The sequence below is a fragment of the Oncorhynchus gorbuscha genome, linkage group LG16 (genome assembly GCF_021184085.1).
Source record: "Oncorhynchus gorbuscha isolate QuinsamMale2020 ecotype Even-year linkage group LG16, OgorEven_v1.0, whole genome shotgun sequence".
Lineage (NCBI taxonomy): Eukaryota > Metazoa > Chordata > Actinopteri > Salmoniformes > Salmonidae > Oncorhynchus > Oncorhynchus gorbuscha.
The window spans coordinates 69167043-69195033 of record NC_060188.1 but is presented as its reverse complement, the minus strand read 5'-3'; the positions used below and the strand labels follow the sequence as shown (position 1 = coordinate 69195033).

The following is a 27991-nucleotide window of genomic DNA, read 5'->3' as shown; positions in this document are numbered from 1 at the left end:
TGACTTTTATTTTGAAGTAACCGCCGATTCCACTATTGTTGTTCACGCCAATGTTGCTCACAACACACTGGGGGGAGTGCTGAGGTTTAGCTAGCCAATTACCTATTAAACTCACCGACTGCCAGTCTGGCCAATATACTGCACTAGAGGAGCATTGCTTAATGCTAGGTAGCTAACGAATTGGCTAGCTAGCGATTTAGCTAGCTCACTGAAGTAGGGCCCTAGTGTGTTTTTCCCAGTCTACAACTTGCCTTTGCCTGCCTAACTATACTGCAGTCATGACCGCGGCAGGAGATTTTGGAAACCCTCTAAGGAAATTTAAATTAGTCTTTCTTGGCGAGCAGAGCGGTAAGTGTACAACTGGAAACTATATGATGTAACGTTCGGCCAAGGTTGAAAATGAGACATAGTTTTAACACGGAGTTCGCTAAATAGCTAGCTATGTGATCAAAAGCTTGCTAACTTAGCTAGCTGGCTGGCTAGCTAGCTAATGCCAGCCCTGTTCATCTTGGGCGAGTCTCTTTTTTTAATCGATATCTACCGACTGCTATTATACAACTGAGACCATGGCGATTCAGTTATATAGCTAGCTACGATTACCGATCATTGATATTTAACTTAACCTTTCGGTGATCTCAAATGTTTACATTGCTAACTAATATATGGTTAGTTGGCTAACTATTTGGCAGCGCAAGCCAGTTATTCTAACTAATGTTTTCGACACAGGTCAGGAAGCTAGCTATTTAGGCTAGCAAGTTAACTAAACTAACAAGCTGTTGGGAGACTAATTGTTTCTAGTTACAGTCAGCAGTCGGTTTGTAACGTTAGCTAAAATAACGTTAGCTAATATCAATACATGAACCACTAACCTAGCTAGATGCTACATACTACGACTACAATAACTAGCCCCTATTGTATAACTATAGCTAGGGTTTGCTCTGGTGTGTGTGTTCAGTCAGATTTGTCTTTGGTTTTCAGAGCGGCTGTAGAGTTTCTGGTGCTAACCATCTCAGTCGTCACTCTTGCTAAAGACAGCCTCTGTGCCAAGAAAGACGTCTGTCTCATTGCATGTCAAACCAAGTATCAACGTTATATGGTTCATTTATAGGCGCCTGCCTGCCAGCCAGCACTGTATTTTTCTCTGATGTGGGGACTTCATATTGTACATTTCAACAGCTCTCTATTCTCATGTGGTGGCAATTGTGATTTTAAAAAGCATCACCATTCTTATGAAACAATCTGCCTATCTCTGATTCTGAGAATTTGAGCTATTGTATATGCTGGATGGATCCGGTATACCTGAAACCCAACTTTCCTACAACATACATTGCAGACAGAACCACCCTGATTTAAGGCCTGTGGTTTTCAGTATGAAAGTGCATTGAGGGAGAACCAAGGACTGGAATGCTGCATTGTGAAGCCTGGGTGACCAGCCTGATCACAGCACTGCTGAGGGGGTGGGCTGTACGTCAATCTGTTCCTCTCATCGTAGGCACAGCTATAAAGTAGGCTATCCTATATACCACTGTCAGCAACAAACATCCCCCTCCTTTAACCAGAACCCATGCTACGCTTCAAATATACAGTGGGGCAAAAAAGTAATTAGTCAGCCTCCAATTGTGCAAGTTCTCCCACTTAAAAATATGAGAGGCCTGTAATGTTCATCATAGGTACACTTCAACTATGACAGACAAAATGAGAGAAAAAAATCCAGAAAATCACATTGTAGGATTTTTAATGAATTTATTTGCAAATTATGGTGGAAAATAAGTATTTGGTCAATAACAAAGGTTTATCTCAATACTTTGTTATATACCCTTTGGCAGAGGTCAAATGTTTTCTGTAAGTCTTCAGAAGGTTTTCACACAGTTGCTGGTATTTTGGCCCATTCCTCCATGCAGATCTCCTCTAGAGCAGTGATGTTTTGGGGCTGTTGCTGGGTAACACGGACGGACGGATGGGGGGGATTGTGTGGAAGCCCATATGGGACTGGCCATCTATCCTCAACAGTTTAGCCCATAGGGATACAATGTGCTGTAGCCGCACAAGAAAGCAACCTCCATCTGTATGGCACTTCAATACAGTGCATTCCGAAAGTATTCAAACCCCTTAACTTGTTCCATATTTTGTAACGTTACAGCCCTATGGTCCTGTAGCTCAGTTGGTAGAGCATGGCGCTTGTAACGCCAGGGAAGTGGGTTCAATCCCCGGGACCACCCATACGTAGAATGTATGCACACATGACTGTAAGTCGCTTTGGATAAAAGCGTCTGCTAAATGGCATATATTAAAATGTATTCAATTGTTTTTTTCCCCCTCATCTACACACAATACCCCATAATGACAATTTTTGCAAATGTATTAAAATATACAAACTGAAATATCACATTTACATAAATATTCAGACCCTTTACTCAGTACTTTGTTGAAGCACCTTTGGCAGCGATTACAGCCTCAAATCTTTTGGGTATGACACTATAAGCTTGGCACACCTGTCTTTGGGGAGTTTCTCCCATTCGTCTCTGCAGATCCTCTCAAGCTCTGTCAGGTTGGATGGGGAGCATCGCTGCACAGCTGTTTTGAAGGTGAGCCTTTGCCCCCAGTCTGAGGTTCTGAGTGCCACGGAAAAGGTTTTCATCAAGGATCTCTCTACTTTGCTCTGTTCATCTTTCCCTCGATCCTGACTATTTTCCCTGCCACTGAAAAACCCCACAGCTTGTTGCTGCTGAGAGTCTTTAGGTGCCTTTTGGCAAACTCCAAGAGGGCTTTCGAGCCTTTTACTGAGGTGGGGCTTCTGTCTGGCCAATACCATAAAGTCCTGATTGGTGGAGTGCTGCAGAGATTTTTGTCTTTCTGGAAGGTTCTCCCATCTCCACAGAGGAAGTGTGGAGCTCTGTGAGTGACCATCGGGTTCTAGGTCACCTCCCAGACCAAGACCAGACCACTGTCAACTGTGGAACATTATATAGACGGGTGTGTGCCTTTCCAAATCATGTCCAATGAATTGAGTTTACCACATGTGGCTCCAATCAAGTTGTAGAAAGATTTGTAGGATGATCAATGTAAACAGAATGCAACAGTTCAATTTTGAGTCTCATAGCAAAGGGTCTGAATACTTATGTAAATAAGATATTTCAGTTTTTTTATTTGTAATAAATTTGCAAACATTTCTAAACCTGTTTTCGGTTTGTCCTTATGGGGTATTGTGTGTAGATTGAGCAATTTTTAAAAGTATTTAATTCATTTTATAATATTTACCGAATGCACTTTATTTTGTCCGTATCTCTTTAGTTCGCGTGGAGTCATTGTCTAAATCTCTTTGAACATAGGCAATATAATAATGAAATCCAATGCTCGGCAATAATAATGTGTTCCTTTTACCCAATTGAGGGGGTGTTCTCATTGTCTTGTACTGAGGGCAGTATCACAGCCATTGGCTACGCTGCGAGATTGTGCGTGGATCAGATTATGTGAGTGGAGCTGGTTTGACTGGAGGGTGGAGCGAGTTTCTGGCGGGAGCATCGCCCTTCAAATCAAATAAAAATCCATTTTATTTATTCTTTAAAATAAAATCTGCACCATTGAAGGTCCCCAAGAACATAATGGCCTCTATCATTCTTAAATGGAAGAAGTTTGTAACCACCAAGACACTTCTTCGAGTTGTCCGCCGGGCCAAACTGAGGAATCGGAGGTGAAGAGCCTTGGTCAGGAAGGTGACCAAGAACCCGATGGTCACTCTGACAGAGCTCCAGAGTTCCTCTATAGAGATGGGGGAACCTTCTGGAATGACAACCATATCTGCAGCGCTCCATCAATCAGGTCTTTATGGTAGTGGCCAGATGGAAGCCACTCAGTAAAATGCATATCACAGCCCGCTTAGTTTGCCAATAGCCACCTAAAGACTCTCAGACCATGAGAAACAAGATTCTGATGTCTGAAACCAAGATTGAACTCATTGGCCTGAATGCCAAGCATCACATCTGGAGGAAACCAGATGTAAAAACTGAAATATCACATTATGTAAATGTGATATTTCAAGGTAATTTTTTTTAAACAAAAATATATTTTGCAAGAAATGTCAACTGTTTTTGATTCATCATTCTGGTGTATTGTGTGTAGATTGATGGGGGGGGAAAACAATTTAATCCATTTTAGAATAATTCTGTAATGTAACAATGTGGAAAAAGTTGAGTGGTCTGAATGCTTTGTATCCACTTTAGAAGTGAGCAGTACAAGGGATTAAGTAGTTTTTAAATGCAATTCGAGGGCTGAGGTAATTTCCTCCCAAACAATCTCTCAGTATTGGCCAACTCTTTCTGTTGTCGGGTTTTGAGAGCCGGTATGTTCCCACAGGTATTTTATTTTAACTTTATTTAACTAGGCAAGTCGGTTAAGAACAAATTCTTATTTTCAATGACTGCCTAGGAACAGTGGGTTTAACTGCCTGTTCAGGGGCAGAACAACCTTGTCAGCTCGGGGGTTTGAACTTGCAACCTTCCGGTTACTAGTCCAACGCTCTAACACTAGGCTACCCTGCCACCCCAGGTGAATTATGAACGGACAGAATATGCCAGCTACTGGAGCGAAATACACCTGCTATTGTTCCTTGTAATACAGTGAACATCCCACACCTTAATTTGGTGTTCATATGTTGATAATTATTTCAAAATAAGTTGGGTAATTCATAGTTATTTTGCAAAAGAAAAGCTACTCATTTTGAATGCATGCCACTAGAACCGGTGCTAAAGAAGTTAATGATGATACTAACGAGTATGGAGATACTGATATCGTCCTGCCCCTACTGACCTCACCCCACATACATTTATGTAAATGTGGATTTCCGCACTGGCGTGAGAGATTGACACTGGATCAGGGTGACAAACTATCTACTGCCTTTTCATGTGCAGACATGGGCCTGGTCAGTATAAATCCCTCACCGCTGGGAAACTCACACACAATACATTTCACACTCCAGATTTTTGTTTGATATGTAATGTCCACAGACTCCCATTAAGCTGAGTATAGTGGGAAGACTCAGTGGAACCGGGTCCGGCACGTTGTTTAAATTGGTCTTGTTTGGTACCATTCCATTTATGCCGTTACAGTGAGCCCATCCTCCGATAGCTCCTCCCACCAGCCTCCTCTGCTTTACATTCCAGGTTTTTTTTCACAATTAAGTCTTATTAGTGTAATAACATGTTTGAGAGGATGGCCTGACTCTAAACCCAGACCCTACCAAGTTAGGCCTACCCTTCCCAATAATTATGAGATGTTAAATCGAGGTCCTGATAAGAGTAGGGAGGGAGTGTTTACCCTGGTGTCTTGGCTGATTCCCAAGATGGCCATCATATTACCCTGGCCACCTAATCATCCCTAGCTTCAACTATCATCGCCCCGGCAACTCTTTCCCAAGTTGTGTCTGTAAAGTGTTCCCACTTTTTAGACAACTGACCTGGTAAGTAAAAATGTGCTAACCAACAACTCTTGTGTTTATTAATTCAATGAAAGACCAAATACAATTTTGTATTTAGGAAGTGGTGGGCCTCTGCATTTTGGCTCATTTAAACATTCTTTTGAACTTTCCCAAATGCAGACTGCCTTTGTCTGCCCACTGGCACTGACTACAAAACAATAGGAGTGGGAACGGGTATTGGTGGGAATGGAGCTGACAGGAGACTTGTGTCGGGGGGGGGGCGGCTGGATGTCCTACCATGAGGGAAATGGGTGGAGGGGTGAACCTGCTGGTTTGGGAGGGGTCTGGGAAGGATGAGGGGTTTGGGAGAAGAGGCTGTGAGTTTTAGGATCGGTCATCTAAGGAAGATATTTGACCTGTTTAAAAAGAGGGAGGGCACAGACACTCACCCACACACTGAGGTACATAGATTGCCAGCAGAGCATATTAATAATTAAAACAGGTGTGAGAGAAAGGGGATCTTTAAAGCTGAGAATTGAGGCCAACTCACTTTTTTTTTCTTTACACATTCCTTTCTGTGTCATTTGTCTTCCACCCTCCCTTTGCTCTCGTATCCTCTCTTTGGGAGGTTAACAACATTCAGTGGGCCAGATGAAGGGCTCGCTATAGAGAAGGGGAATGGGTGGAACTAGCTCTCTTGATAAGTGTCGTTCTCACGCTGAAGTGTCAGTTACACCTTCCTAGTGGGTCAGCTTTTTTTCTGTACCCATTTTTACACGACAGTAAAGACGTCCACATTCTTCCCAGCCGAAACCGTCATCTTTTCTGAATGATTCAAGGGGCTATCATTGTTGAAGTTGCTATAGATAGATATCTATCTTTTTGGGAGACTTGACCAAATTCACATAGCAATGTGAGTTCTAGATCTATCATTCTCATTTGAAAGCAAGTAAGAAGTGGTAGATCTCTTATTTCTATGCTTCCCGCTTTTGTTTTGCCTCTTTTGATTTTGTACACCAGCTGAAATGTAAATATTTTTGGTTATGGAAAACATATTTCACAGCAGTTTAGATGACCATTTGCTACACTATACACTGCATTCAAAGTATTCAGATCCCTTGACATTTTTCCACATTTTGTTACGTTACAGGCTTATTCTAAAATGTATAAAATCGTGTGTTTTTTTTGCCCCTCAATCTACACACACTACCCCATAATGACAAAGCAAAAACCTTTTTGGGGGGTGGGGAAGAGGAAAGAAGGAAATGTCACATTTACATAAGTATTCAGACCCTTTACTCAGTACTTTTGTTGAAGCACTTTTAGCAATATTTACAGCTTTGAGTCTTGGGTATGACGCTACAAGCTTGGCACATCTGTATTTGGGAAGTTTCTCCCAGTCTTCTCTGCACATCCTCTCAATCTCTGTCAGGTTGGATGGGGAAGCGTCGCTGCAAAGCTATTTTCAGGTGTCTCCAGAGATGTTAGATCGGTTCAAGTCCAGGCTCTGGCTGGGCCACTCAAGGTCATTCAGAGACTTGTTCCAAAGCCACTCCTGTGCCGTTTTGGCTGTGTGCTTAGGGTTGTTATCCTGTTGGAAGGTGAACCATTGCCCCAGTCTGAGTGCTCTGGAGCAGATTTTCATCAAGGATCTCTCTACTTCGCTCTTTTCATCTTTCCCTTGATCCTGACTAGTGTCCCTGCTGCTGGAAAAACATCCCCACAGCATGATTCTGCCACCACCATGCCTCACTGTAGGGATGGTGCCAGGTTTCCTCCAGGTGTGACGCTTGGCATTCAGGCCAATGAGTTCAATCTTTGTTTCATTAGACCAGAGAATCTTGTTTCAGAGATGGTTGTCTTTCTGGAAGTTTCTCTGATCTTCACATAGGAACTCTGACAGACCTCCAGAGTGACCATTTTGGTTCTTGATCACCTCCCTGACCAAGGCCCTTCTCCAATTGTGAAGTTTGGCCAGGCTGCTAGCTCTAGGAAGTCTTGGTGGTACCAAACTTTTTCCATTTAAGAATGGAGGCCACCGTTCTTGGACCTTCAATGCTGCAGATCTGTGCCTCGACACAAGCCTATCTCTGAGCTCTACGGAGAATTCCTTCGACCTCATGGCTTTTGCTCTGACATACACTGTCAACTGTGGGACCTTTTTATATAAATGTGTGTGTGTGTGTGTGTGCCTTTCCAAATCATGTCCAATCAATAGAATTTTACCACAGACTCCAAGTTGCAGGAACATCTCAATGATGGAAACAGGAAGACCCTGAACTTGATTTCGAGGCTCATAGCAAAAGGTCTGAAATAATGATGTAAATAAGGTAATTTTGTTTCTTATTTTTAATACATTTGCAAGAATTTCAAAGCTTTTGTCATAGTTATTGTGTGTAGATTTGATGAGGAAGAAACCACTGCTACAAAAGCTCCATTAAAAAAGACAGACTACGGTTTGCAGAAACTTTTTGGAGAAATGTCCTCTGGTCTGATGAAACAAAAATAGAACTGTTTGGCCATAATGGCCATCGTTACGTTTGAGGGAAAAAAGGGGAGGCTTGCAAGCCGAAGAACACTATCCCAACAGTAAAGTACAGGGGTGGCAGCATCATGTTGTGGGGGTATTTTGCTGCAGAAGGCACTGGTGCTCTTCACAAAATAGATGGCATCATGAGGAAAGAAAATTGTGGATATATTGAAGCAACATCTCAACGCAGGAAGTTAAATCTTGGTCACAAATGGGTCTTCCAAATGGACAATGACCCCAAGCATACTTCCAAAGTTGTGGCAAAATGGATTAAGGACAACAAATTCAAGGTATTGGAGTGGCCATCACAAAGCCCTGACCTCATAGAACATTTGTGGGCAGATCTGAAAAAGTGTGTGCGAGCAAGGAGGCCTACACACCTGACTCATTTACACCAGCTCTATCAGGAGGAATGGGCCAAAATTCACCCAACTTAATGTGGGAAGCTTGTGGAAGGGCTACCCAAAACATTTGACCCAAGTTAACCAATTTAAAGGCAATGCCACCAAATACTAATTGAGTGCATGTGAACTTTTGACCCACTGGGAATGTGATGAAAGAGAACTTTCTTCTGACATTCATTTCACATTCTTAAAAGAAAGTGGTTATCCTAACAGACCTACAACAGGGCATTTTACTAGGATTAAATGTCATGAATTGTGAAACTGAGTTTAAATGTATTTGGCTAAAGTGTATTTAAACTTCAAACTTCAACTAAATGTAAACTCAGCAAAAAAAGAAACTTCCCTTTTTCAGGACCCTGTCTTTCAAAGATAAATCGTAAAAATCCAAATATCTTCAGATCTTCATTGTTAAGGTTTTTAAACACTGTTTCCCATGCTTTTTCAATGAACCATAAACATTTAATGAACATGCACCTGTGGAACGATCGTTAAGACACTAACAGCTTACAGATGGTAGGCAATTAAAGGTCACAGTTATGAAATATTGGGACACTAAAGAGGCCTTTCTACTGACTCTGAAAAACACCAAAAGAAAGATACTCAGTGTCTCTGCTCATCTACGTGAACGTGCCTTAGACATGCTGCAAGGAGGCATGAGGACTGCAGATGTGACCAGGGCAATAAATTGCGATGTCCATACTGTGAGATGCTAAGACAGCGCTACAGCGAGATGGGACAGACAGCTGATTGTCCTTGCAGTGGCAGACCACGTAACAACACCTGCACAGGATCGGTATATCTGAACATCACACCTGCAGTACAGGATTGCAGCAACAACTGCCTGAGTTACACCTGGAACACCAAATCCCTCCATCAGTGCTCAGACTGTCCGCAATTGGCTGAGAGAGGCTGGACTGAGGGCTTGTAGGCCTGTTGTAAGGCAGGTCCTCGCCAGACATCAGTCAACAACGTTGCCTATGGGCACAAACCCATTGTCGTTGGACCAGACAGGACTGGCAAAACGTGCTCTTCACTGACGAGTCGCGGTTTTTGTCTCACTATGGGAGATGGTCGGCTTTGTGTTTATCATCAAAGGATTGAGCGTTACACTGAGGCCTGTACTCTGAAGTGGGATCGAGGTGGAGGGTCAATCATGGTCTGGGGCGGTGTGTCACAGCATCATCGAACTGAGCTTGTTGTTATTGCAGGCAATCTCAACACTGTGCGTTACAGGGAAGACATCCTCCTCCCACATGTGGTACCCTTCCTGCAGGCTCATCCTGACATGACCCTCCAGCATGACAATGCCACCATCCATACTGCTCGTTCTGTGCGTGATTTCCTGCAAGACAGGAATGTCTGTGTTCTGCCATGGCCAGCGTAGAGCCCGGATCTCAATTCTGTTGAGCACGTCTGGGACCTGTTTGATCGGGGGGTAAGAGCTAGGGCCGTCCAGTCCCCGCTAGAAATGTCATTGAACTTGCAGGTGCCTTGGTGGAAGAGTGGGATAACATCTCACAGCAAGAACTGGCTAATCTGATGCAGTCCATGAGGAGGAGATGCACTGCAGTATTACATTCAGATACTGAATTTTGATTTTGACCCCCCCCCCCTTTGTTTAGGTACACACTATTCCATTTGTTAGTTACATGTCTGGGACTTGTTCAGTTTGTTGTTGAATCTTGTTATGTTCATACAAATATTTAAGTTTGCTGAAAATTAACGCAGTTGACAGTGAGAGGACGTTTTTTTGTGTGTGTGTGTAAACGTATCTATCTGCCACAGTTGCTGGTGGACCAAAACGTTAATTTCCCACCCTGGCCATAGGGCCACACATATTGACCTGGGTGTATTTTAGAGGTCACACAATGGGCAGGCTGACCTCTTCAGCTTTGTCTATTTGTTATTTGATTGCCTGATTATCTTCCTGATAACCAATAGACATAGAGATTAGGCATACTCTAAATTGATTGAGGAATGCATTGCAGAGAATAATTTTGTATTTGAATGAATGACGGGACCAAAAGGTCAGGCTGAGCCACTGTTTCCCAACCTCCCCTAGCTAGTAGGCCTATTAAATGTAGCAAAATATAGACTGCCTGTCCCTTGTGCTGAAATCCTGCACACATTCGTTCCAATGTTGTTTAGTGTAGAGGTCGACTGATTATGTTTTTTTCAACGCCGATACCGATTTATTGGGGGGTTTAATCGGCCTATTTTTTTTTTTTTTTAACTTATTTGTAATAATGACAATTACAACTACTGAATGTACACTTATTTTAACTTAATATAATACATCAGTAAAATCAATTTAGCCTCAAGTAAATAATGAAACATTCAATTTGGTTTAAATAATGCAAAAACAAAGTGTTGGAGAAGAAGGTAAAAGTGCAATATGTGCCATGTAAGAAAGCTAACGGTTCAGTTCCCTTCTCAGAACATGAGAACATATGAAAGCTGGTGGTTCCTTTTAACATGAGTCTTCAATATTCCCAGGTAAGAAGTTTTAGGTTGTAGTTATTATAGGACTATTTCTCTCCTATACCATTTGTATTTCATATACCTTAGACTATTGATGTTCTTATAGGCACTTTAGTATTGCCAGTGTAACAGTATAGCTTCCGTCCCTCTCCTCGCTCCTCCCTGGGCTCAAACCAGCAACACAACGACAACAGCCACCATCGAAGCAGCGTTACCCATGCAGAGCAAGGGAAAACAACCACCCCAAGGCTGAGCGAGTGACGTTTGAAACGCTATTAGCGCGCGCTGACTAGCTAGCCATTTTACTTCGGTTACACCAGCCTCAACTCGGGAGTTGATAGGCTTGAAGTCATAAACAGCGCAATGCTTGACACACAAGGAAGAGCTGCTAGCAAAACACACGAAAGTGCTGTTTGAATGAATGTTTATGCGCCTGCTTCTGCCTACCACCGCTCAGTTAGATGCTTGTATGCTCAGTTAGATTATATGCAACGTAGGACACGCTAGATAATATCTTGTAATAACTACACATGGTTGATGATAACAAGTGATTATAATTGATTGTTTTTTATAAGAAGTTTAATGCAGCTAGCACCTTACCTTGGCTTACTGCTCTCGCGTTAACCGGCAGTCTCCTTGTGGAGTGTAACGAGAGAGGCAGGTCGTTATTGCGTTGGACTAGTTAACTGTAAGGTTGCAAGATTGGATCCCCCAACTTGACACGGTGAAAATCTGTCGTTCTGCCCCTGAACGAGGCAGTTAACCCACCGTTCCTAGACCGTCATTGAAAATAAGAATGTGTTCTTAACTGACTTGCCTAGGTATAAAAAAATTGGATTAATCGGTCGACCTCTAGTTTAGTGTAGTGTTATATTGATGGTACAGATTGCTGTGTGTACTGTGATTCTGGACACTGCTCCCTAGGCTGTGTTTTTGAGAGCTCTGCTCAGGATACATGACTTGAGGCTACCCAGCCAGGTTCAACAGTGACACAGCATTAATATGATAGAGTGGCCGGGTGAGACATACATGGAAGCGGTAGAAAGGAGTAGGGAGAGGGAGGTTGTACTGGAAATGAATACTTGTGCATTCCACAATGTAGTAAACTGGACCAATGAAACAAAATGCTGTCCATTCTTCTTGTTTTGCCTCTGCCTCTTCCCTGTTTTTAATCCCCCTTTTAATTTCCCTTAGTGCTGTCACATGCCAGTGCAGGGCGAGGGAGTGTTGGTGTCAGAGGGCCAGGTCTGGGCCGGCACCGCCACTGACAATCTCCCAGCATTCCTTAGAGGGGTTTTTCCAAGTCTATACAAAAAAAAAACGTTTTATGATTTTCTTATGTCATTTTTGCTGGTTTTTCACTCAGAAATCCCTTGTTGATTTGCAGTTTATATTGTGGTGTTGGGTTTCTTATGGTGAGTATACAGACTCAGACAGCTCCTCCTGGACTCTTACTCCAGGCCTCTTGATGGATGGTTGGTGGAGTCAAGTCATACAGTTGTGCTGAGCTGTGGCCTGCAAATTGACTGAGGAGTTGCTGGAGATTTGATGCATCAAATCAGGCTGGAACATGTCAGTTCATAGAAATGGAATGATTCATTCTATTTCTGTGTTGGCTGTGTGAAATGAGACTTGTCTGTTTTGTCAGTATAATCTGCCAGCCTTACTGGTGTGTTACTTGCCCTTCACGACTGTAGTACATGTTTTATTACACAGATTAATGGGGTTATAAAAATGTTGGTCATAACATGAGCCTGTCTTGTTTTTCAGTGGGGAAGACATCATTGATTACCAGGTTCATGTACGACAGCTTCGACAACACCTACCAGGTGAGGCTAGACCACACATGCAGAGTTGAATCTGGATATGATAGTTAGGGCTAGGTTTATTACATCACTGGTCTCAATGTCTAACCCTAGTCCTGGTCCTACTACAGAGTGGGCAGGCTTTTGCTCCAGACAAACGCAATTGATTCAGCTAGTAAGTCTTTATGATTAGCCATTTGAGTCCGGTGTGGTAGTGCTGCGCTTGACTACGCTGTAAAAAAAAAAGTAGTTTAAACTAATATTATTAACTAACTGGTTCCACAGCCTTTAAAAAAAAGTAACATTTTGGCTAGTTACATGAATTTAACATGTTTAGTTGACCCAAACTTGGCTCCAACTTAAGAAAACTGAATTTTTGCCTGTTAACTTAAAATGTGTTTGCTCAACTTGTCTCATATCTTAATTCTACTAGAAATTATCAAATTTTATTGGTCGCATACACATATTTAGCTGATGATATTGCGGGTGAAGCTAAATGCTTGTGTTCCTAGCTCCAAAAGTGAAGTAGTGTCTAACCATTCACAACAATACACACAAATGTAAAAGTAAAAGAATGGAATTAAGAAATATATGCATATTAAAGATGAGCAATGTCAGTGGTATTGACTAGAATGCAGTGGCAAGAAATACCTGGATTTCTGCATATATTGGTCATAAAATTTGATCTGATCTTCATCTAAGTCACAACAATAGACAGTCTGCTTAAACTAATAACACAAACAATTATACGTTTTCATGTCTTTATTGAACACACCGTGTAAACATTCACAGTGTAGGGTGGAGAAAGTATGTGAACCCTTGGATTTAATAACTAGCTGACCCTCCTTTTGGCAGCAATAAACTCAACCAAATGTTTTCTGTAGTTGCGGATCAGACCTATACCACGGTCAGGAGGAATTTTAGACCATTCCTCTTTACAGAACTGTTTCAGTTCCGCAATATTCTTGGGATGTCTGGTGTGAACTGCTCTCTTGAGGTCATGCCACAGCATCTCAATTGGGTTGAGGTCAGGACTCTGACTGTGGCACTCCAGAAGGTGTATTTTCTTCTGTTGAAGCCATTCTGTTGATTTACTTCGGTGTTTTGGGTCATTGTCCTGTTGCATCACCCAACTTCTGTTGAGCTTCAATTGGCAGGCAGACAGCCTTACATTCTCCTGCAAAATGTTTTGATAAGCTTGAATTCATTTTTCCATCAGTGATGGCAAGCTATCCAGGCCCTGAGGCAGCAAAGCAGCCCCAAACCATGATGCTCCCTCCAGCATACTTTACAGTTGGGATGAGGTTTTGATGTTGTACTGTGCCTTTTTTTCCTTCTCTCCACACATGGTGTTGTGTGTTCCTCCAAACAACTCAACTGCCGTTTCATCTGTCCACAGAATATTTTGTCAGTAGTGCTGTGGAACATCCAGGTGCACTTTTGCAAACTTCAGATGTTTTTTTTTTTTGAACAGCAGTGGCTTCTTCCGTGGTGACATCCTATGAACACCATTCTTGTTTATTTTTTTACGTATCGGAGACTCATCAACAGGGATGCAATCATGTTCCAGAGTTTTCTGTAAGTCTTTAGCTGATACTCTAGGATTCTTCTTAACCTCATTGAGTATTCTGCGCTGTGATTTTGCAGTCATCTTTCCCTTACGGCCACTCCTAGGGAGAGTAGCAACAGTGCTGAACTTTCTCCATTTATAGACAATTTGTCTTACTGTGGACTGATGAACAAGTCTTTTAGAGATACTTTTGTAACCCTTTCCAGCTTTATGCAAGTCAACAATTCTCAATCTTGGTTCTTCTGAGATCTCTTTTGTTTGAGGCATGGGTTCACATCAGGCAATGCTCCTTGTGAATAGCAAACTCAAAGTTTGTGAGTTATTTTATGGGGTAAGGCAGCTCTAACCAACATCTCTAATCTTGTCTCATTGATTGTAATCCAGGTTAGCTGACTCCTGATTCTAATTAGCTTTTGGAGAAGTCATTAGCCTAGGAGTTTCACATACTTTTTTCCAACCTACACTGTGAATGTTTTAAATGATATGATAAATTGTAATTATTTTGCCAATATGGCCTATTTATTGCCTTACCTCCCTAATCTTATACATTTGCACACACTGTGTATATAGATTTTTCTAGTGTGTTATTGATTGTACGTTTGTTTATCCCATGTGTAACTCTGTTTGTGCCGCACTGCTTTGCTTTATCTTTGCCAGGTCAGTTGTAAATGAGAACTTGTTTTCAACTGGCCCACCTGGTTAAATAAAATAAATATTCAATATAGAAAAGAAAAATACAATTTCTTATTAGTTTAAGCACACGGTTTGTCTATTGTTGTGACTTAGATGAAGATCAGATCAAATTTGATGACTAATTTATGCAGAAATCCAGGTAATTCCTAAGGGTTCACATACTTTTTCTTGCCACTGTACATGTGAAATGAGTAAAACAGTATATAAACATTTTATTAGTGACCAGTAATTCTATGTACATCGGGCAGCAGCCTCTAAGGTGCAGGGTTGAGTAACCGGGTGGTTGCCGGCTAGTGACAGAGATAAATAAAATGGTTTTACTTGAGTGTATTTTTAACAGAGCTGAGATTTACTTTGAATTGCAAAGTGTAGCAATACAGGTGAAATCAGTCATTGACACATACATGCTGGCGTAACAGGAAGATTGGTACGCCGTGAGCCAGAGATTTATAAATCGACCGATTTTATGATTTTTCAACGCGATACCGATATTTATATATACATGCAGACTTTTATATATACATTTGTAATAATGACAATTACAACAATACTAAATGAACACTTTATTTTAACTTAATATAATACATCAAAAGCAATTCAGCCTCAAATAATGAAACATGTTCAATTTGGTTTAAATGATGCAAAAACAAAGTGTTGGAGAAGAAAGTAAAAGTGCAATATTTGCCATGTAAAAAAGCTAACATTTTAAGTTCCTTGCTGAGAACATATGAAAGCTGGTGTTTCCTTTTAACATGAGTCTTCCATATTCCCAGGTACTAGGTTGTAGTTATTATAAGACTTTATTGGACTATTTCTCTCTACCATTTGTATTTCATATACCTTTGACTATTGGATGCTCATATAGGCACTTTAGTATTGCCAGCCTAATCTCTGGAGTTGATAGGCTTGAAGTCATAAACAGTGCAATTCTTGAAGCACAGCGAAGAGCTGCTGGCAAATGCAAGAAAGTGCTGTTTGAATGAATGTTTACGAGCCTGCTGCTGCCTACCACCGCTCAGTCAGACTGCTCTATCAAATCAGACTTAATTCTAATATAATAAACACACAGAAATACGAGCCTTAGTTTCTGTATTTGTTCATATTATTAACCTATCATTTAGAAAACAAAACATTTGTTATTTCAGTGAAATATGAAACCGTTGTGTATTTTATCTAATAGGTGGCATCCCTAAGTCTAAATATTGCTGTTACGTTGCACAACCTTCAATGTTATGTCGTGATTCTGGCAAATTAATTATGGTCTTTGTTAGGAAGAAATGGTCTTCACACAGTTCGCATCGAGCCAGGCTGCATATACCCTTGACACTGCTTTCACAGAATGCAAGAGAAGTGACACAATTTCCCTAGTTAAAAGAAATTCATGTTGGCAGGCAGTAGTAACTAAATATGCAGTTTTAAAAAATATATACTTGAGTATTTATTTTAAAGGCATTGATGTTTATGGTTAGGTACACATTGGTGCAACGACAGTGCTTTTTTTGTGAATGCGCTTGTTAAATCATCACCCGTTTGGCGACGTAGGCTGTGATTCGATGATAAATTAACAGGCACCGCATCGATTATATGCCACGCAGGACAAGCTAGATAAACTAGTAATATCATCAACCATGTGTAGTTAACTAGTGATTATGTTAAGATGGATTGTTTTTCATAAGTTTAAGGCTAGCTAGCAACTGACCGTGGCTCCTTTCTGTACTCGTGTAACAAGTGATCAGCCAGTCTCCTCGTGGAGTGCAATGTAATCGGCCATAATCGGTGTCCGAAACATCTGATTACCGATTGTTATGAGAACTTGAAATCGGCCCTAATTAATTGGCCATTCTGATTAATCGGCCAACCTCTACAAGAGATTGTGAGTTCAAATCAGGACATGTTGAATAATAATTACTGTATAGTTGAATATGCACAATGTAATCATGTCTGTTAAATGTAAGGCTACAATTTTTCTACTATGTCAAAAGCACATTGTGTAACTAGTTCCACAACCTTGTTTAGTGATGATGCACAAATAATCATTTCTAGTTGAATGAACATGAGACAAGTTGAGCAAACCCACAATTTAAATTAGACTACATTTTTGCATACTTAAAAAAAAAATATATATATATATTTTTAAGTTGGAGCTAATTTTGGGCCAACTGTATATGTTCGATTCAGCGAACACTTTTTTTTTCCTTTTGATTGAAAATTTGAGTTAACTTTTTTTTAGGTGCATTGGCAATAGGTTTGTTCCTTCAGTTTAAGTACAGTACTCAAGCCTTTCCTTATCAATCTACCATCATAATTGTTAGAATGTTCTGTCTCATTCTCTTTGTTCTTTCACATTTCCAGGCCACAATAGGAATAGATTTTTTGTCTAAAACCATGTACCTCGAAGACAGAACAGTAAGTTTTACTTTCTCCTTTTTAAATTCCATTGAGTGGTAGCATGCTGATTTTGTCATAATATCTTGATTATGAGAGGAATTAGTTTGTTTTTAAGTGAGTCTGTTAGTCATGACTGGCATTGTGATTTGACTGAATAATGTTTAATTTCATTATGGTGATTTTGAAAATGTCTCCCTTCAATCCAGTTTCATTGAAATTAAAAAATGTACTCATTCAACTGGCACGCACGCACACACCCCCACCCAATCACACAGGTCCCTGAGTCCTTGCCACTGGTGGTTTCTGGTACTTTGATGATACTGGGTATCCTGTGACCTGATTCTGTCTGCTCTAACAGTGTCTTATCCTGTCCCAGGTTCGCGCGCACGCACGCACACACACACACACCAGACAGTGCACACACTAGCACCTTAAAGAAGCCAGAGGGCCGGCCTGGCCTGGGATTGGCGCTTACCTTGCATCTTCCTTCCTGCTAGCTTTCTTCTCCAGACACTCATTATTTTCTTCCCTTTTTCCCATCTGCTCATATTCTCTTCATTCTCATGTTAAAATTAAACATCAAGTTTGAACGAGGGAAGAACATTTCAGAAATGAGGCCTAGTACCCATGATTCCCTTGGCCCTCACCACCCCTCCTATGGTCACACACTCCCTGCATGCAGCCCTCTCCCTCCTTTTTTTTCTCTCATGAGTTGATTAGGTTTTGTTTTATTTCCTTACTCTTTATGGTTTCTTACCTCATGTTTTCCTTTGTTTCTGCACTCGTTTTCTCTCATTTTCTTTTCATCCTTTCTTTTTCCTTTTCCTTTTCTTTTATTTCCCCTCCCATCCGCAACAGATCAGGTTGCAGTTGTGGGATACGGCTGGGCAGGAGCGTTTCCGTAGCCTCATCCCCAGTTACATCAGAGACTCTGCCGCAGCTGTCGTAGTATACGACATCACAAGTAGGTACTCGCCTCCGCGCCCCGCCCACTCGACGTGCGTGCGTGCCCCTCCCCACCCCTCCTCAACCCTCGTCCAGTTCTCCCCTCTTACCACCACCTCTTCCTCTCCGCCATCTCTCCCCTTCTCCTTCTCTCCCTGTGTGCTGGTGCTAACGTGCTGCTCAGGTGAGACTGCAGCTTTGGGACACAGCCGGCCAGGAGCGCTTCCGGAGTCTGATCCCTAGCTACATACGAGATTCCACCGTGGCTGTGGTAGTCTATGACATCACAAGTGAGTGCGGCCCCTATTGATGGAAAAGTGATGGAACGATGCTGACCAAAACAAAAGATGTCCTCATTTTTCACCGCTGGCTCAAGTCCCTCTTCATTTTTTCTGTTTTCCCACCCTCTTTATCCTTCCAGATATCTTTCCTCCTCTTTGTCCCCTTTTCTTGTTTGTAGATGTTTTCACTCCCACTCTTTTTGTATGTGAGTCCACTTGGACAAGTGCGTAATTTTTTGTTCCCTTTTTGCATTTTTTTGTTGTCTGAAAGCTTCTGTTTCTGTAATAAATCTAAAAGGATTATGCTAATCTTACTACATGCAAACCCAATTAGGCTACAATATCAATCGGTGAAATCTGTAATACTAAAGAACCATAGACTTAATCCATAGTCTAGTGGTTTCTTAGATTTGTGGTCATGAATACATGGATGGCAGATTTATCATCTTGTTTTCCCCAACAGAGCAACCTATCACTTCTTTTCTATCCTTCCTTTTTATCTTGATTTCTCTATGCTATCTTTCTTAATGTCTGTTTTCCCCCCATTATGGCCACCAATTACTTGCTAGTTCTGTTGTCACATACGTACAAAAGAATGAAGTGTCTTATTGGTTTAATTAAAATAATTGGTATTGGCAGCTTTAATGTTGCTTCAGAGGCCTATTTTGCCCATTATGAAATTAACATATTGCAGCCTTTCTATGTAATGTTCAGAGATGTCTCCTTTTTCACGTCTCTCCTACCATGTGTGTTTGAGGACCGTTAGGGGCAGATACTGTATAAGGAGACATGGCACTGCAGCAGGGCTATTTAACTGGAAGAGGAAGTCTGTCTCTTCAGAAAAACAAACACCACATCTAGCTGGACAGACAGGAAGATAGAATACAAGGATATGGCTAAATAATAAGAGAATCCTAGATGGATAGGAAATGGGAGATGGATTTATGTAGTTTAATGATATGTTCTTATTTGTTGTCACTGTCTCTATATTTGCACTGTCATTCTGCTCCTTACCATAATTCAGTACTTGTCACAACTTTGAGATTAACATTGAACTCCCTCTCCCTCCCTCTTCTATCAGACGTCAACTCTTTCCAGCAAACCACAAAATGGATTGATGATGTCAGAACGGAGAGAGGAAGTGATGTCATAATCATGTTGGTGGGAAACAAGACTGACCTTGCAGACAAAAGGTGTGACATAATAACTAAAGGATGATGTCAGTAAGCCTGTAGAGTTCTTCAGTTCTCATCAGACCAGGTCCTGGAGGGCTCTCCATTAGAACATACTAATGAATCGACTGATTGTTACTGTAGAATGATTAAGACTGGTGCCACAGTGAGTTCCTGAAAGACCTTTAGGCCCTCCTGTGTTAAGCGAGAGAAACACTGCCCTCTAGAGACAGCTAAGCAGGGACTTATTAGCCTCGTCACTTGGTACAGGCTCTCTAGAGACAAATCTGGCTGGGTTTGAACAGTCCACACACAGAGACGGCCTTTGGAGCTCAGCATGGCCTAGAATTAGTTTAATTATTCACAGATTCAGATTGAGATTCACCCTCGAGTCTTATCCATTTGTGTGTTCAAACAATTGTGATAATGAAATAGACCTTTTTATTTTAACACATTGTTTGGCACTATAATCCTCAATGCTTTTATGCCTTTAAACAACTTCTTTGTACTATTCCCATTTTTTTTGTGATTTGCTTTCCGGCTGTGTTTTCAAATGATTGGCATGCTTTAGATTCTCTGAACTGACTGTAAGCTGCTGTTTTGCATGTTTAACCCTCTTATCTACCACAGGCAAGTTGCTATTGAAGAGGGTGAGAGGAAGGCCAAAGAGCTAAATGTAATGTTTATTGAGACTAGTGCTAAAGCAGGATACAACGTCAAGCAGGTAAGTGTATGTGTGTGGCTGAGTCGTTCTCTCCGTCCATGCTGCCACTGCTGCTGCCTCGGCTCACCCTTGAAAAGGTCACTCATCACAGTCAGAGGTTTAGGGTCAATTGCTACAATAATGAAGAGCCTTTAATTAGAATCATATGTGGTGTATTGAACCTGGAGTTACGCTGGTGCTCTGAGATGTTTTAGAGAGTCTGGCTGTATGGGCACTTTTAGACGGAGCAGAGGCTGCCGCAGTGGGTAGCGGGAGGAAACACGGCATGTTGATCCTTCACGATCTTCACATTTTCTTTTTCTTTTGTTGTTTTCTCGTTCATGTGTGTGTGTGTTGTCGTGGGACATTGCAGACAGATAACCACAGAGGAAGGGGAACAGAGAGCCAAAGAGCTGAATGTTCTGTTTATTGAAACAAGTGCAAAGACGGGCTACAATGTCAAACAGGTAGAGCACAGCATGCGTGTGTGCAGTGCTCACACTCTTAAATCTGGCTTGCTTTACACTAAATGGGGTCCTTGGATTATTTTCAGAACTCTTGCCCATCCATCCCATGTTGGCCATAATAACTAAAGACCAGAATGTTCCCCTGTGCACCCTGGGACAGACCATCCACTTTGGCCTCCGGTCTGGGACATGCAGTACTGTGCAAAAGTTTTAGGCAGGTGTGAAAAAATGGTAAAACATAGACATGTTAATAGATTATATTTATCATTTAACTAAATGCAAAATGAACAAAATAAATGTAAATCAAATTCATATTTGGTGTGTAGCAGAAGGCAGTTTGTTCGTCAAAGGGCTAGAGAGCGGTACACGAATGAGTGTCTGCAGGCAACAGTGAAGCATGGTGGCGGTTCCTTGCAAGTTTGGGGCTGCATTTCTGCAAATGGAGTTGGGGATTTGGTCAGAATTAATGGTCTCCTCAATGCTGAGAAGTAAAGGCAGATACTTATCCATCATGCAATACCCTCAGGGAGGCATCTGATTGGCATCTGATAATTTACATAACAGAATGCAGCGCAGCACGTGACTGAAGGAAGAAGAGAATGTGCTAGTTACAGCATTAGCGCGCTCTGGAATTTCATCTTGTCAGTTACAGCATTAGCACGCTCTGGAATGTCAGCTTGTCAGCATCAGCACACTCTGGAATGTCAGCTTGTCAGCATCAGCACGCTCTGGAATGTCAGCTTGTCAGCATCAGCACGCTCTGGAATGTCAACTTGTCAGCATCAGCACGCTCTGGAATGTCAGCATCAGCGCGCTCTGGAATGTCAGCATCAGCGCGCTCTGGAATGTCAGCATCAGCGCGCTCTGGAATGTCAGCATCAGCGCGCTCTGGAATGTCAGCATCAGCGCGCTCTGGAAAGTCAGCTTGTCAGTTACAGCAGTGCCTCCCCTGAACGGTAACATTAGGTAAGAAGTCTGACCACTGAGACGGGTGAGAAGGTGATTATGCGTGCTTAATAAGCTGTAACCAAAATCTACTGGCATTTGCAAAGTTTGAGGTGAGGGGGGAACAACTATTAGCATTGTTAAGTATCTTGCTAGCTGGATCGAATTCTCCGTTAGCTAGCCAGAGAAATTTTGACCAACATTAGCCAATTTATCTGATCAAATAATTGAGTTAATGTTGTGAAAATGATCTTGCTTATAAAGTCAAACAGCTAACGTTTGTTAGCTAACGTTTGTTTGTTAGCTAACGTTTGTTTGTTAGCTAACGTTTGTTTGTTAGCTAACGTTTGTTTGTTAGCTAACGTTTGTTTGTTAGCTAACGTTTGTTTGTTAGCTAACGTTTGTTTGTTAGCTAACGTTTGTTTGTTAGCTAACGTTTGTTAGCTAACGTTACAACATCAGATGAGCTAACATTAGTAACCTAACCAATTCGCTATAGTATTAACTGGTATTCGACTCCTTGCCGACCCTCAAGTTATAACGCGTTAGTCGCTTACTGGACCCTGGAAATCTGTGTGAAATGTTAACTAGCTCACGAACTAACCACTATCTGTTAAGTAATGTTTTCCATCTAAAGTATGTGGTTCATTTTCAGAATGAGAGAATTGGGTGAAAACGAGGCGTTGTTTGTTAAACCTGTTATGGCTGCAATCCCGATACCGGGATCGATATGACAACTACCAGTGAAAATAGTGGGCGCCAAATTCAAACCACAAATCTCATAATTACAATTCCTAAAACGTGTGTCTTTTATATAATTTTAAAGCTATTCTCGTTGTTAATCCCACAAGTGTCCGATTTTCAAATAGGCTTTTCAGCAAAATACTACAAACGATTATGTTAGGTCTCCACCAAACCACAATAAGCACAGCCATTTTTCAGCAAAATATAGCATTCACAAAACTGAAATAAAGATCTAATTAATCGCTAACCTTGCATTATCTTCATCAGATGCCACTCATAGGACTTCATGTTACACAATATATGCATGTTTTGTTTGATAAAGTTCATATTTATGTCAAAAAATCAGTTTACATTGGTGCGTTAGATTCACTAGTTCCAAAAACAAAGTGATTTTTGCATAGCCACATCATTCAACAGAAATAATCATCATAAATGGAGATGATAATACAAGTTATACACATGGAATTATAGATATACCTCTCCTTAATGCAACCGCTGTGTCACATTTCAAAAAACCTTTACGGAAAAAGAAACTCATGCAATGCAATAATCTGAGACGGCGCTCAAAAGTAAAAACACCACAGCCGCAAAGATGGCGTCAACATAAACAAGAAATTACATGATAAATATTCCCTTTGATGATCTACATCAGAAAGCACTCCAGGAATCACAGGTCCACAATAAATGTTTGTTTTGTTCGAAAATGTCCGTTATTTATGTGCAAATAGTCTTTTGTTAGCGCGTTTGGTATACATATCCAAACGCTAATTCTGGTCAGCGTTATATCGGACAAAAACTTCAAAAGGTGATATTACCGGTCGAAGAAACATTTCAAACTAAGTACAGAATCAATCATTAGGATGTTTTTAACAAATAGCTTCAATAAAATTCCAACCAGAGTATTCCTTCTGGTCTTCGTGAGCAATGGAACGCAAGTGAATACCATGAGGGAAAAGCGCTATCACAAAATGGCTGCTTGATGGACATCTGATATATTCTGCTCTCATTCACTCCCACAACAACATAGAAGCCTCATTATGATTTCTATTGATGGTTGACATCTAGTGGAACCCCTAGGCAGTGCAACATCAGTCATATCTCAAGGGGATTTCTTTGGGGACTCTGAATACATACAAGCTCAGATTTCTGACTTCCTGTTTTGATTTCAACTCAGGATTTTGCCTGCCAATATGAGTTCTGTTCTACTGACATTATTCAAACCGTTTTAGAAACTTTAGAGTTTTCTATCCAATGCTAATAATAAAATGCATATATTAGAAACTGAGACTGAGGAGCAGGCCATTTACTTTAGGCACCTTGTTCATCCAAGCTACTCAATACTGCCCCCCCCCCAGCCATAAAAAGTTAAACAAGTGGATTCAGGGATCAAGTGTAGCTGGAGCTGGGCCTGGCTTAAGCTGGATGCCACTAGAGGCGAAAGGACACCACACACTTTCCCTCTTTCTCACTTTAGTTGGCACATGGTAGAACAGTGTACACTTTCTGCCTGTGGACACATGTTATAGTGTGCAGTGTAGCCCAACTTTAAGATGTTTTTTTCCCAAGTGCAATATTTGTGTGTGGTCACGAGCGTTCTATTATAAAGGCTGTCATGGCTAACTGCAATATTAGTGTGTTTTTTTTCTCAAGACTTGATTGTAAAGTCTAAGCAACAAATAACATTGGATTGCTTTCTTTACATTCTTTTGCTGTGTTTTAGGTTCACATTAACCACTTTATTTTACACACAGACTGATCATATAGATCATATTCTTTGGTTAATTAGTTAAAACCTGCATTTCCCCCGGGCAAGGATTTTTGCATGTTTCAGTGCAACATAAAAAAGTGTCACCTTTTTGGGCCCTTGGCAGTTTTCATCCCTGGGGATTACATGAAGAGAGGGAAGCACCTGAGGCTGCCTAAATCCACAGAAGAACTGTGGTTAGTTCTTCAAGATGTTTGGGCCAACCTACCTGCTGAGTTCCTTCAAAGACTGTGTGCAAATGTACTTAGAGTTGATGCTGTTTTAAGGCAAAGAGTGGTCACACCAAATATTGGTTTGATGTAGATTTTTTTCTTCTGTTCACTCACTGCATTTTGTTAATTGATAAATATAATCTAACATGTCTATTTTTGAAAGCATTCTTACTTTACAGCATTTTTTTCACACCTGCGTAAAATGTTTGCACTTATAATTCTCACTCCAGGTTTGATTTGAAGTGATTTTCTCCGACTAGTATCAAAGGATTCTATTTAATACATCAGATCTGCATGATCTTAAACTCCTTTCCAGCAGGTATGGGATGCTTATTTACCTCTTGAGGAGGAAATTTATATGATTACTGCTGTCCAACTTAAACCAATTTACATTTATTTAATTCAATGCCTCTAGTTGTGATGGTCAGGGAATTTTGGATGACTAATTGTTCAGACAAATGACAGCGGTCATCGTAATAACTGCTTGAATAGCAAAAAAAGAAACATTTTCCCCTCTCCTCCACTCCTGACTGCATGTGCTGCTGCTGGAAGCTAGGAGGAAGATAACTTGTCCTAACCTTTGTCATTCCATGTGGAAGCTGTTTAGAAAATCAACTAGCATAGCTGGTCCCATTTGTGGGGTATTATAATCCTCTTCATCTTCAACCTAGGCTGCAGGGAGGGGGGTGTTGCCTAGGCAACCGCAGACTTTACAACATCTTGTTTGTTTCAGTAAGGAGCCACGTTGTAGAGTCCCATGTTACAGCAGAAACGGACTCAACCATGCAAACCACCCCGTTTTCAGTCAGCTGTTCATTCCACAAATAATAAGTACATTTTTTACAGTTAATGTATTTTCATGACAGTCTTCATTCATGACTGCCGGTTCCATGGTTATATGGTAATTGTCAGCCCTACCAATGACGACGTACTAAGAAGAACGAGAGCACACAGAGCTGCAGGCCTGGTGTCAAGGCAGGAAGGTTGGAGTGTTCTGACTCTGACAAACGAGGTCTGTTCTCTCCCCTGCAGCTGTTCCGACGCGTGGCCGCTGCCCTCCCTGGCATGGAGAGCACACAGGACAAGAGCAGAGAAGACAGTATCCTTACTCTACACAGAAACGTGTGTGTGTGACTGACTATGCATGTTTTTCAGTGGCAATAGTAGAAACAGATTGTACTCAAACATTTACAGCAATTGGGTAGCTTGTAAACCTATTAAAACATATTGAGAAGATGGGAAGTGTTTGAAAAGACTTCATGTGTTCCTGTCTGAGCTCTTTGAGTTGGTCCTTAACCCCTCCTCCCCCAGTGATTGATATAAAGCTGGAGAAGCCCCCAGAACAGCCCATCAGCGAAGGAGGCTGCTCCTGCTAACTCTTTCACTCATTCGCTCTCTCTCGTGTGCTTTGTTCTTGATCCTTCTCACCCTGGTTTATTCACTCCCCCTATGTCTCTCTATACTGCACCTTTTTCATTCTGCTTGACTGCTCTCCCTCTGTCTGAACCCCTTGAATCCTGACTCCTCCCCAGCCTGAAAGAGAAGAACACTACCTGTCCATTCTTGTCGTCGTGGTAACCCGCTCTCACTGAGATGACCTTAAGCTTAACAAGGCTATTTGTGAAGGCTATTTTATTTCAGTTGATCTTTCACTCTACTTTGGCAAAATCCCCCCAAAAATCAAGCACTGTATCCTATTTTTCTGTAGTACCGAAATGTTTGGTTGCACAGTTGTCAAATGATGGCAGCCTGTGAGGGACCTAGACCCATAGATACTGAGTGGAATGTTTCTGCCATAAGTGGGTCCTAAACGGATTATTACAGTTTAGCAGCCCCCAATCAATATCACTCACTGGGTGAAAGTTAAGCATAACAACCTCCCTTTCTAATGCCAGTCCCACCACAGAGCAGCCATACAGTGTCACTTCACAGAAACATGGCATGACGATACTATAGGGAAACCACAAGAACTCACACACACATAGTCCCACCACAGAGCAGCCATACAGTGTCACTTCACAGAAACATGGCATGACGATACTATAGGGAAACCACAAGAACTCACACACACACACACACACAGTCCCACCACAGAGCAGCCATACAGTGTCACTTCACAGAATCATGGCATGACGATACTATAGGGAAACCACAAGAACTCACACACACATAGTCCCACCACAGAGCAGCCATACAGTGTCACTTCACAGAAACATGGCATGACGATACTATAGGGAAACCACAAGAACTCACACACACACAGTCCCACCACAGAGCAGCCATACAGTGTCACTTCACAGAAACATGGCATGATGATACTATAGGGAAACCACAAGAACTCACAAACACATAGTCCCACCACAATGACGTGACATTATACAACACAAGGGCAGTCTCACTACCACTACACGACAGTCCTTAATTTGTCCCTTACTTTTCCTCACAAATGAATGAAGGCTATCTTCACCTTGGCTGCCATTTTTCTATTATCTCTTGGTTAGGTCTTTACTTTTTTCTAAAGAGTACAATTATTATCATAGATGAAAATATATTGCTTTGGAGAACAGTAGTGTTTACGAAAAGATTTTTGTATATTGAAATAAGTATCAAATTCAACACAAACCCAACTTCATAATATATGCAGACATGCCTTTTAAAAGTGTTAATTGTAGAGGGCTTCCATGGTTTAGGGTTTTCCTAGCTTTGTTAGGTTTGTTATAATATTGACACTTTAGAGTAATTTCTTTTCTTTGCTTGTTTTTGTTTTGATCTTTTGTTTAATGATAATTATTTTACATGTTCATTTAATAATGACTTGTAATATTTATTTCTAATAGATCATGTTTCTTCATTTGTATTATTGTTAATACTATTATTGTTGGGATGATCCCTAAACGGCTAAGAGTATTTTGTCAACCACCTGATTTTCAAACGTGTCCCAGCTCTTCTGGTGACATCACTACCCCTCTACTCCACCCCAAAATGCAAATTTAACTGAAGAAAAAACAGTGCAATGTTTGTATTTTTTGGGGAGGAAAGTCCACTTTTTTTTGGAAGTCTCTTAGTTCGTAACCTTTTTTCTTTGAAATGGTTTTAACTGGATGTTAGAGGTAAACTGTAACTGCTTTGCGCCGCCACGTCTCTGTGCAATGAAGCGCATAATTTGCACTGCTAGAATTCATCAGTGTCTTATCAACATCCCCAAGAAAGGTCTGCATTTAGTAACTGAAATGTTTTTGATGGTTGAATAATAAATTGATAAATACTAGACAAGGCAATCTGGAAAGACGGAGTTGTCTGGTTATTTCCTGTGAACTTAGTGGTGTTATGTTAGTGTGGAAAATATTTGAATTCAATATTTTAAGTCTAAATGTCCCCACAACATATATGGGGCAATGTTTAAGAAGTCTGACACATGGACAAAACTAACTGTCATCCTCAGACCGAGGTAGTGTGTTATGGTACTGTACATT

At 41.1% G+C, this 27991-nt stretch overlaps 1 protein-coding gene across 4 annotated transcripts; it reads left to right on the top strand.

Moving 5' to 3' along the window:
- Positions 1-62: 62 nt before the first annotated feature.
- Positions 63-27804, top strand: LOC123998854 (ras-related protein Rab-6A). 4 transcript variants are annotated; one of them, XM_046304060.1, is made up of 8 exons: positions 63-348; positions 12599-12657; positions 17249-17302; positions 18414-18519; positions 19592-19703; positions 20759-20852; positions 25551-25617; positions 25830-27804. In XM_046304060.1, the coding sequence occupies exons 1-8, from the start codon at positions 279-281 to the stop codon at positions 25892-25894; spliced, it is 627 nt and encodes a 208-aa protein (XP_046160016.1). In that variant the 5' UTR covers positions 63-278; the 3' UTR covers positions 25895-27804. The 4 variants fall into 4 exon arrangements, with proteins under 4 accessions (XP_046160016.1, XP_046160017.1, XP_046160014.1 ...); XM_046304061.1 differs by lacking the exon at positions 18414-18519 and adding an exon at positions 18143-18248; XM_046304058.1 differs by lacking the exon at positions 20759-20852 and adding an exon at positions 20313-20406 and having other exon boundaries at positions 75-348.
- Positions 27805-27991: the final 187 nt, after the last annotated feature.